Source organism: Cimex lectularius, unplaced genomic scaffold (genome assembly GCF_000648675.2).
Source record: "Cimex lectularius strain Harlan isolate CLEC.00 unplaced genomic scaffold, Clec_2.1 scaffold298, whole genome shotgun sequence".
Taxonomy (NCBI): Eukaryota; Metazoa; Arthropoda; class Insecta; order Hemiptera; family Cimicidae; genus Cimex; species Cimex lectularius.
In genome coordinates this window covers 79032-90798 of record NW_019392861.1, presented here as the reverse complement: position 1 = coordinate 90798, position 11767 = coordinate 79032, and the positions used below count along the sequence as shown (strand labels likewise).

Sequence of the window (11767 nt, the reverse complement as noted above, 5' to 3'; positions counted from 1 at the left end):
CTGGTCAATTGGGGCGAAAAGCCATCAGTCAGGTGCCCAACAGTAAGGTGCCGGTTTCGCAAAATTCTCAGTCAGAAAACGATCATCCTGTGATTCTGTTACTTTAGGGCGTCCAGGGGTTCTATGGTAGGACCCCGTTTCTCAAAAACGTTATGTGTTTCTAGGGAACTCCGATGGCAATAGCCCGCATACCCGATGGAACGTCCATCATCAATGTGTCACATCACGCGCTACGTCCTCAGCCTAAGTGGCATTTTTAAGTCTAAAAATTGAAATTAAGAAAACAAACGTGAAAACTAAACAGTTTCATATTCAGAATTCAAATGAGGCTGAATAAACATTTTAAATTCCGTTAAAAGTAAACATTGAAAAATCCTTTATACTTGTTTTGGATTAAGGATTAAGGTGTTTACTTCTAATTGAAATAACCAATTTAAAACAGCATAAACAAATATTTATTGCTAAAAACAATGAGGTGGTAAGGTTTTCTTTTATCGAGAAAAAAAAAATGAATTGGGTGGAATTTTTTGCCTGCCAGATGGGATTTATGCTACCATATTTGCTGATCGTGCAGGATTTGATATGCATATCCGCAACAGCAGGGTGGTGTATCTTCAAAGCTCAAATATTTTAGGGAGAAGGTATTTTTATATAGATGCAGAAAACGTTTTGGAAGTGAACTTATATTATGATAAAAATTACAATTTAATGTTCCCAGGTTATGTCATATTCGATCAGCTAAGTCGCCTTCATGTTCTCTGAGGTTTTGGAAGTTCACCCTAAAAAGATTTTTTATTAAATGTAATAAGTTATGTCTGTTTCTGTATTAACATAAAAGGTTTTTAAGTCATGCTCTTATCACCTTGTATCCGTTGTCAAATACGCATTTTAACACTCTCCCAGCCAGGTGGCACTCATTATCGTCGGCCCCAACTATGAATAATTACGGTTTCTTTTAAATTAAATAATTATAATGTTGGGTAAAAATTTATTTACATTTTTCGATGCAGTCCTTGGCGATTTCATTAGCTAGTTGAACGGTTGCATTGTCATCCCATTTCTGCCTGTTTCCTTCCTTAATGACATCCATGTCGAATTTGCCGTCGTGGAACTGCAAAAAGACCCATCAATAAAATTTTAACATTAATTTTATCCTCAAAAATTACTTACATAGCCCATATTCTTTACATAGCAGGCCACCATACACTGAAACAATTAATTGTGTTAAATTTTACTCTTACGATTATTTTCTAGCATTTATTCCTACCATCCCATCCTCACTCTCGGGGGCTTTTTCGAAATTCATGAACTTTGAGAATGTCTCTGTAAAGAAAATAATTATTTATTACAATAATAAACCATTAAATTTTATTATTTAGATATCTTCTAAAACAAGCCGTAGCTTAAATTTTGAAGAGATTAAAATTTTAGAAAAAGAGAATAATAATGAAACGCTAATCGATTAGGAAATCTTATATATATCAATATGGAGGATAATAATATAAATATACAAGGTCTGGAGGCAACGGAAAAGGACGAGGTGACTAAGGACGGACGTCCCAACCCCCTGGCGGGGCCACCGCGATCTGGCCTCGTGACGCTAAAAATGCCATAAAAAACATGATTAAAAGAATGTGGCAGCGTCGGTGGGCCAGATCGGTACAGAACCTCTCGCGTATCTAGAGCATAGTCTGCAAGAGCTTCCGAAGGGCCTGACTGGTAGAAGGGCCATCATCACCAGATTGAGGATAGGCCAAGCGAGGTTGTCACACGGACACTAACTTTGGGACAAAACCCGCATATATGTCCTGCTGTAGAGAAAGATTGCTCCATATTCTCTACCTGGTTGAAGGGTGCAATTCCTTGGCTCCATATAGACAGCAAACGGGAATGCCACCCGATGAGACTCGTACACAGCAGCAAGTATACTGGTCTTCTGTTCCGATTCGATTGTCAGGAAACAGGGAAAACTTGTATATAGCACTGACAGTTTTGTATCCCTAGCGTGTGTTGAGAGTGAATTTATTTATTAGCTTGAATGTGTAATGTGAGAGCCGGCTCTCTCTCTCTGGCTTAGCCGAAGCGAATGCCTAGGGGTCGCGTCCGAGTTCGGAATCTCTCTTATACATGGCTATGCTTGTTTTTCAGAATCGTACCAGTCAAGGGGTGTCCGCCTTGGCCAAGAAACCCGCCGCAGAGCCGAGAGTAAGAAGCTCCCCCCGGGATTCTAACGGCAGCATTCCAAGTCGCAGTATATTCGTCACTTCAGGTGGTGAGAGGACTGGGAAACCTTAGAAAAAGTATTCGAAGCCTTGCTCTGCTCAAGACTTTTCTACGGGTTAAGGCCTATTCTTCGGCCCGAAAAACCCGTCTCTTGCGGCTCGACAGGCTCTACAATCAGGGAGTTCGAGCTGTTTCAGGCGCGTTTAGATCCAGCCCGTTGGCCGTCCTCAAGAATCCGATGTGTGACTGCCACCATAACTTTTCATCAAATATTAGGCTGAGGAACCGCATTCTCTTCAAGTGCCTCACCGGCGCTCTCACCTAACATAGTTGAGGTTGATTATTGTGGGCTCTCCGCAGCCTGCCAAAGTGGAAGCACACGGTCTTTACGAAGAGAAGGTAGAACCGGTTTCCTCGGCGCTAGCAGTCGCAGCGTTGATCTCCGAAGGCATCACCCCTCCGACCTCAGCCACATCCGTACCAGAAAGGTACAAACAGAGGTCGTCATACAACATTTTTTATCTGCCGGGGAATGGAGTCGGCGATCCCGTTCACTGCCAACAGAAAGAGCGTGACACTCATCACCGATCTCTGGGGGATACCGTTCTCTTGAAAGTAATTCCCAGATTGCACGGACCCCAAGCCTGACTCGGAATCTCCTGTTTTCGAAAAACTGGGAATAAATAGCGATATTTTATCTTGAGAGACCGATTTCCTGGCATTTCCACGGTATCAAGATATTCAGGGTGTCATATGACTTCTCAAGGTCAAAGATACAGCCAGAGCTTGTTCTCTCTTCAAAAAGGTGTCCTGAACAGCTCCTTTGAGCAGACATGCATGATCCACCGCACAGCGATCCCTACGGAATCCCGCCTGATATTTGCTGTAAAATCCCTTCGATTCAAGGTATCTCCATTTTGCTATTAACTTAAGAGAGTAGAAAGATGTGATGCAAAATCAAATTGTGATTACAAGGTTGTAAATACATTTTTAGTTATTTTTTTATCCATATAAAATCAAAAGATATTTAAATCTTGTCTGTTTTTATTACCATCGTCAACTTTGTATTCTTCTTTGCACTGCTGGCTCACTGCCATGATTTTAGCCGCAAGATCTTTATTTATCTGAAAGAGATAATGAATAAAAAACATATTACAGAAGAAACCCTACAAACCCTTAGAGTTATAGGTACAACATTATTAATTTAGTTCAACAAAAGTTCAGTCAGTTTTCGAGGACAAATAGAAGATTTTAATTTTCGAACCGAAAAATCAAAAACTGTTTACAATCGAATACATTAAACAATTATACATGCTTGTGAGATAGAGAGTTCAGAAAAAAGTGTACAACTGAGGGAATAAATCTATCCGAAAAATGACAGGTTTCAGTATACAGAGTGGTTGGCTATTAGATGCTAAAAAGATGGGGTGATAGTAAAAACTGTATCCTGGGAAAATCAAGATTTTAAAAGAAGGGGAAGACTTAAATCGTATCGGTGGTAGAATTGTTTTCTTTCATTAAAAACTGGATACAACGATTAAATTGAAAATAAAAATTGACTTGAACGAATCAAAACAGCTCAAGGGTGTGGAAGATGTCAGATTGTTGATTCTTTACAAAAAAGTTGATTTTTATACTATCAGTCCTACTACAAAAATATATAACGTTTAATGTGATTTCAACCAAAATCGTCAAGGAATGCTAACATTCGTTATGACAATGAAAGAGATGTGTAAATGTGCTATGCAATGTGAGAGGACTGATGATTAATGGAATAGACTTCGAAAGCTATAATGTACACTTTTTATTTTGTTTATCAAAACGTCTTTATTTTAATTTTAATCTTTAGTAGGTATTCGGTTTTTCTGTAATAATAAAAAATAAGGTATTGGTTGAAATAAAAATGTCAGTAGCACGAGCGGGATTCGAACCAACGACCTTACGCTAAATACGCCGCTGCTTGAGCTATCGACATCGATCCACTCGGACACCAACTTCCTATCTCAACCCCACCTTTTGAATTTTCCCTCCTTTTTGCCATTTTCCAAATGTCGTGTAATCTATTTGATTCTCGGCGACAAATGAAATGGCCACGGAGAGCGTTAGTGAAGTATACTTCATTTTGCTTATTAAATCCATTAGGATTCGTGGTCCCATTGACCAAATAAATTCTTTTCAATTAATTAATCTTTAAGTAAAGTATTGGTCGAGATAAAAGGTCAGTGTCACGACCGGGATTCGAACCCACGACCTTTCGCTAAATACGCCGCTGCTCTACCACTTGAGTTACCGTGACTTCGATCCACTCGGACTTTTTTATCTCAACCAATACGTTACTTAAAGATTAATTAATTGTAAAGAATTTATTTGGTCAATCAGGCCGCGAAACCTAACGGATTTAATAAAAAATAATTTTAACATCAATTGGAATTAAATATACGATCTAAGTGCCAGATGGTAATTAAGTTATTTATTAGTTATTACATAGTATAGCAAAATGTATTAAAAAAATGAAAAATACCCAAATAATCAATAATCAAATAGTTATTATTATTAAGTTCAAAACAATTAATTCATTAAAAAATAATAATAAATAAATATATAAAAATCTGTATTAAGTCGCACTTATTTTCTGTTAAGGACACTAGGTCAACTCACAACAGTATGCACGACCAGCGGTAATGCATATCTTTACTTTTGTAAATATTTTTATACAACAGTATTATGTAAACAAAAAGTAAATAATCAAGACATTTAACTATCTGTCTATCAACGGAGTGAGTTAGAAAACCTATTTTGCGGCGTTGTACTCCATTTACAATCTAGTTACACAAAAGTTTTTTTTAAATTTCATAACGAACCACCCGTTATGTTAATATACAAAGGAATTCAGACAGACAATGTCAAATCACTAAGAATAAAACAAAACTCAAGGCATTTGACATGTAGTTTTCCGTTTAAATTAATTTTATTACTGGTATTTAATAAAGCGATAATTATAGAAATGATGTTATGAAGAATGATGCTTGAAAATAATTTTTGAAAATTTAATTTATTTGTAGCCTATACATTTTGTACATATTACAAATGTTTTTATAGTACTTTTTTTCACGCAGTGACAGTATTAACTCTAATGTTAGCGGAGAGCACATGCCACGAGAAGCCAGCCAATGCTGGCACACAGTGTGAGGGATTAAAGGGTTAGGAGGTCTCGAGGGTATCGTCGATTAAGGCGACGCGGCGGGTTCTCGGGATGAGAATGTGTAGAAAGGGATCGAGCGGTAGGACTAGGACGGACCGAAAGGTCGGTGTAAAACTTTTGGGATCGGGAACGGATCAGTTTGTTGGCAAAAGGAACGTTGAGATCGTGGTGGACAGTGAGGTTAGTGATGTAGTAATAAGCTTCGACGATTTGTCTGAGGCCTTTTGTCGCAAAATGCGCTGGAGGTTGGATGGCTTGGCAGATCCCCACAGTTCCACTCTGTATGTCCAAAGTGGTCAAAGTAATGTCTTGTACAAGGGTAGTTTAGTGTTGACGGCCAAGACGGATTTCGGTCCTAGAGTTCTTCGAGTCGTCTTAATTTTCTGTTAAGTTAAGTCTTGTGTGGGGATTCCTCGTCAGTCTGCTGTCTAGGTATAGTCCTAAGTGTTTGACTTGCTGGTGTACAGTGGAGCACAAAACTGTTTATTCAATGTAAAATTACATTGCATACATTTTTTTTTCGTCTTGTCCTTTACTTTTTGCACCAGCCTTCGATAAGCTTAAGGGGTTCTTGGTCGTTGGAGGTAGCTTGAAAAGGATTAGAGTTAGAGGACAAAATTGCGGTACCGTCCCATAGTTGGTAAGGATGGTATTAGGTAGGTTAGCAGCATAAATGTTGTAAAGAATTGTACAAAGAATACACCATTGTGGGACGCCGGATTGTATGTATCTGAATTCCGAGAACTCGTTGCTGCACCTCACTTTGAAGTGGGTAGGAAGCATTTAAGGTTATAAAGCATGTCCGGGTGCCGGACACTACCGAAAGCCTGTGCTACATTAGTACTGCACCCAGGCAATACACTTTATACTTTCTAATAATGAAGCAATAACCTGAATCTTTTGAATTTCTTCGTTCAGGTATCTATCATAAGACCACAGTGTTAATAATGTTTTATGTTGACTGATACTTACTGCAGAGGAGCCAATGCTGATCGCCGAAACGACAATGACCAATGCGAAGAGAAACTTCATGTCTGACGATTGGAAATTGTTTCGCAACAAAGTACACCTATGCTCTGCAGATTTCGAGCTTTATATAGTTCGTCCCCACTATTTATTTAAGGCAAATGTCCAAGAATTAGGAACTAATTACCCGTGTTCGTCAGCGCAAATGATCTCTCCATACTCAACGCCTGATGATTATTGCACTGCAATTTTAGCCTGTGAGTACAATTTGTAGTGTTGGTGTTTTGTAACATTTGTTTAATGCTCTGAGAAATTTCCAAAGGACACACGCACCTTGAAATGCTTGGCCGGATATTATTTTATTTATTGGATAAGTAGATTGAGATAATATACCGTAAATTGTAAGTTGTATGATTTTTGAAATTTCAGTTAAAATGTTAAACAATGTATTCAAAGTCATCTTATTGTTTGTGTCACTTTATAAGATCCATCCAAGACTACTAAATATAATAACAAGACTTATTAAATTTAGGGTTTCTCACTTGCACAAGTACTTATTTCTCTTATAATCTTGATATTTTGATATCAATGATCTATTTGTTAAAACTTTCTTATTAAACTTTATATTAGCTGGTTACATAATGCAACCTAGAAAAATAATGTTCCATACATTGGTTTACACTTCGATAATAAACTGGACTTTTAGTGTTAACACTCGCAAAATGGTTGAAAAAAAGTAAGTATGCCATTAAAATCAGGCACTTTGTGTATTAGGTGTGCCTATCGTCAATGTTATGTATGAACTTATGTATACATGTTTAAGGTTTGTTTTCCAATAAGAAAAATATAAACGATAACGTACTTAAAGTTTATTCCATTCAGAAAAGCAATACGAATATGTGTGTGGTGATTAGTGACCGTTAATCAATGATTATTCGGAGATCGTGAGATGCGGTCTGGTGTGACGTAGGTTTTAGAACAAAATTTTCTTTATCGTGCCGACGTTTCTATTTTTATTGAGATCATCTTCAGGGCCTGGGATTTACAAACATTGTTTAAATTAAACAAAAAACATGAATTTATACTATGCTGGAAATTTTCGACTCAATCAAAGTATCTGTACTCACATAGTGGTTCGGCCTGAACCATTACCCACGTTTTTCCCATCGTCGGCTCCTTTCGCCTCCTCCGACTCCTTATAGAAAAACGTGTTTCTACCCCGACTTCCTTCCCCACCCCTTCAAAATCCAATGTTTATAAACATAAAACAGCAATATATCACTGGCACTCTCAACACGACACAAGAATGACAAATCTACCCAGAAAACAAACACTTTGAGTGAGTAGGAATACTATAAAAAATATTTTTTTGCACTGTATAAATTCACTTTATCCACATCCTACATGTATTTGTTAAATTTAAACAATGTTTGTAAATCCCAGGCCCTGAAGATGATCTCAATAAAGATCGAAACGTTGGCACGATTTTTCTAAAACCTACGTCACACCAGACCGCAACTCACGATCTCCGAATAATCACTTCGAATATACATACACCAACAAGTATGCACGACATCGAAACGCATGAGAAAAAATCCTTAATTTAAATTTAACTCCTCAGCTAAAAGTAGATGGAGATGAATTAGCGAAGTACGCGCTTTTAGCTGTCTTAAACAACATTGTAATAAGAGGCCGCTTTGTCTGATTTGTTGATTGGTCAACTGGTGGAAATTTAATTTGAGTGGGTGGATTGTTTGAGCTAGCTAGCAGTCTTGTTACGTTGATGTTTCGGCCACTATTGGGTCATATTCTATGATTTTGTCTTTCAACTTTTGAGCTAATCGAAAGATTTCTCCACTGATGTTTTTCTTCTATTTTCTGCTATTCTTTCATCCTATTATGTGGTCAATTTGATTCACTCATACCAATTTTTCTCCGGACTCAACTAGGGAGGCGCGGATGATTGAAAATGCGGATAACGAGAATATATACGGTAAATAAAATATATGTTTATTGTTTGGCTTCAGTAATAATGAATTTTTGAGTTTATCATATTATAGTAGAGTGAACGAGTCTACCCTGCCCATTCTACATTACAACTTTCTATAATTTTATACACAATGATAATATTAAGGCTGACATCATTTACATCAAGATAATTCCTTGAAAAGTTTCATTGCAAAGCCCATTTTCACCAGGATGCCTGCTTACAAGCGGTGCAATCCAATGGACAGCGAGAGCTTTTTAAGACCCATTATGCATGGAAAATTCAACCCTATCGGGTCAAAATAAAAACCTGAAACAATGGATTTTATCGGCATATCATGGAACTGATTCCATCTCCATGTATTATTTTATCATACTGTTGCAATTGGGCTGAAATTTGCCCGCTGGGATTTTTAAAGAGATCTTTACCATATTTGGTTGACGTAACTCACAAATTGTTAATTTTTTTAATTCTTAATTTTTTACTTTTGTTTTTAAACGAGGGTTCGCAACGGCAGAGGTCATATCAACCCTCGGGATGACGGTGTTTTTGAAAAAAGCCCATTTGGAAGTATTTCGGTTTTGAATGCAAGGCGGCTGGATTCGAACCCGGGACCTTTACCTCAGTGATGAGCGCCGTGTCAACCCCCTAGAAGGGAACACATTAACCCGATGCAACGCAACGTTCGACGTCAAGCGCACGCCACGGACAGTCACACAGTGCAACACCTCTTTTCTCTTAATGCATTATTATTAGAAAAATTGTAATATATTTTCGTTAAATTTTATGAGAGCAAAACCATTTTTTTTTTTTTTTTTTTTTTGGCGTTATGAACTATGCATATTAGTAGCAAAACCATATTATAAATTGTTAGCTAAATTTTATTAACAAAACCATGTTATAAATTGTTAGTTAAATTTTATTAGCAAAACTGTGTAATAAATTGTCGTTAAATTTTATGAGCAAAGCCATTGCTTGTTGCTAGTTAAATTCATGCTATGTATCTATAAATTCAGGCGTTTTGATAAATTTTCTGCCAAACCATTATAATTAAATAATTTTTATAAAAACTCATAAATTTTTGATCTCGTTTAATTTGATTGACGTGCATAAGCATGTTGTAATTAATATAACGACAAAATTACATACATTTTGAAATCAAAATATGAGTTAGTCTTCTACTTAATTGACGCTACTCGACGAAAATCTGGACAGAGGTCAGACTTTGTTGTATAAATATATATTTATTATTATTATTATTATTATATATATTTCAATGGATGCTGAGTTTTGTTAAAGTCAATACGTCAATCGAGGTTCATCTTTTGTCATTCTCGGATAAATAACCTCATTCTTCAAATTTCATTTTTTAAGTTAAAAAGCTAAAATTGGTGGTATAGTAAAACACAACATAATTTAAAAAAAAGATTATATTTATTTTCCTTAAATAAAGTAACTGTGATGGTTTGTTGGTTATGGTTCAGGTAAGCCGTGAAAGTAGTTATCTCTCGGTTTGGCCGAAACTCGTTGTTTTAATTATGACAAATATGGAGCAGGGATGGAATGCTGCAATGGAAAACATATAATAAAATAAAAAATACAAATAAAATTATCATGTCTCACCTCCTTGCTTCCTTTCATGAGACAACCTAGCATTTCTACTGCCTTGTCGCAGTCAAACGTGTCGTTTTCTAAATTTACTGTAATAAATTTTTATTAGTTAATATAAGTAAATAAACATACCATTTTTAACTCACGTTCTTTATAACAAGTCGAGTAAACATTTTTTGCCTTCTCAATGACTGCACTGCCTTCCCATTTATGTTTGGAAGAGCTGACAACGTGCTCAAAGTTCAATTTCCCATCTGTCACCTTAAACAGCAAGATGCATGTTATTTTTTTACATGAATATGATTTTATATTAATTTTACACGCTTTTCTATTTTAATTATAGGTATAAATGCTAAATTTTGTATGATATAATAATCTTAAATTAGGTCAATTATTTTCGGTCCAGCAAAAGCTTAACAACTAGACGTAAACATTACAGCCAGAACTGTGCTTGTACATTTACATTTGTACCTTTCGAAAAATTAGGAATTAGTAAGTTCATCCTGCAGACAGTATTGTTTTTGTCTAAAATAATTTCCGTATTCTTCTATTAAACGTTATTAAACGTCAAACGAGTTTTTGTAAATTCATTCAGCATCTGTAAATTCAAATTTTTAATATTTTCATCCTTGACATCACTAAGTCTTGATGAATATAAAATTATAATATCGAAAGCTTATATCAATTTTATTGGCAGGACTAAATAATAAGTCAAATTTAAAGTCTTTCTAAGAGACAAAAACATCTAAAGCCTTAATAAAAATAAGCTGGTCATATCAAATATTTGAATATGGCTTTGTACTATGAAATTAACCGTTGAAACATTAAAGTCGAAGTAATTAATAGAGGAAACAGAAACAATAAAATCTACTCACATATTCCATTTCTTTGAAAACACAGAGGACAGCACACTGAAGTGAACATAAGTAAAAATATTAATTTGTATTAAAAAATTAATTATTAAATTTTGAAAGAATTTATAGCAAATACTTAAACAATAAAATTATTTACCTTTCCATTTTTAGTTTCTGAGAGCTTACGATACTTTGCATATCCTTCCACGTCTGCTGTAATTAAAAAATTAATATACATTCGGCTAGACGTTAATAGGACATATTATTTTTAACCAACAAAAAGTTACCTAGAGTCAGGTTGAATTGTTGGGAGCATTTTTGCACTGCGGCCTTGAATTTATTCGTATACTCTTTCGATGGCTGTAAAAAGTGTAATAATAGTATTCATACGAAATTTTCAACTTTACCTTTGTATATAGAGCAGTTGTACCCTGGTGTTAACAAAGGTGACAGAAACCAAGAAGAATACGAAGCAGAAGAAAGTCTTCATTTTTCTTACAATATTTTATTGCAAATGCAGTTTATATAGAAAACGCACGCCCCTCTACAAATTCAATTGCTAATTTTTGCTTTATCTTCATTTTATTATCGGACTAAGTTTTTTATTGGTTTTACGTACGGTTACGATTAGAGGATTATAATTATTCTAATTTTATTGATATTATTCGTCAAATGTTACTATAAAATTGGACAGCTCAGCAGTCTTCTTCAAATATGCAAATGGCTTGAAATCGGAAAGGAATTAACCTTTTTTTCACAAGTCTTTCTAAAAATTTCAACACCTCTTTACAAGTTATAAATTATAATATACTGTATAAATGTGTAACGCAGTTTTAAGATAAAAATTTTCAAATGAACCAAAATTGGGATGTTAAAGTTAGTCAAGTCAATGGAAATCATATACTTTATTAACGATAATAAAGG

At 35.5% G+C, this 11767-nt stretch overlaps 2 protein-coding genes across 3 annotated transcripts; both read right to left on the bottom strand.

Moving 5' to 3' along the window:
* Positions 1–663: 663 nt before the first annotated feature.
* Positions 664–6502, bottom strand: LOC106665193. Its single transcript, XM_014391452.2, has 7 exons — positions 6398–6502; positions 3275–3347; positions 1268–1323; positions 1171–1206; positions 997–1111; positions 863–933; positions 664–779 (listed from the first exon to the last, which is right to left on the bottom strand). Exons 1-7 carry the CDS (start codon positions 6455–6457, stop codon positions 750–752), a joined length of 441 nt encoding a protein of 146 aa, XP_014246938.1. The 5' UTR covers positions 6458–6502; the 3' UTR covers positions 664–749.
* A 3288-nt stretch (positions 6503–9790) lies between these two features.
* On the bottom strand, positions 9791–11381 carry LOC106665306. 2 transcript variants are annotated; one of them, XM_014391634.2, is made up of 7 exons: positions 11274–11381; positions 11131–11203; positions 11001–11056; positions 10865–10900; positions 10136–10250; positions 10002–10078; positions 9791–9944 (listed from the first exon to the last, which is right to left on the bottom strand). In XM_014391634.2, the coding sequence occupies exons 1-7, from the start codon at positions 11331–11333 to the stop codon at positions 9915–9917; spliced, it is 447 nt and encodes a 148-aa protein (XP_014247120.1). In that variant the 5' UTR covers positions 11334–11381; the 3' UTR covers positions 9791–9914. The 2 variants fall into 2 exon arrangements, with proteins under 2 accessions (XP_014247120.1, XP_014247121.1); XM_014391635.2 differs by having other exon boundaries at positions 11001–11053.
* Between the last annotated feature and the right edge of the window lie 386 nt (positions 11382–11767).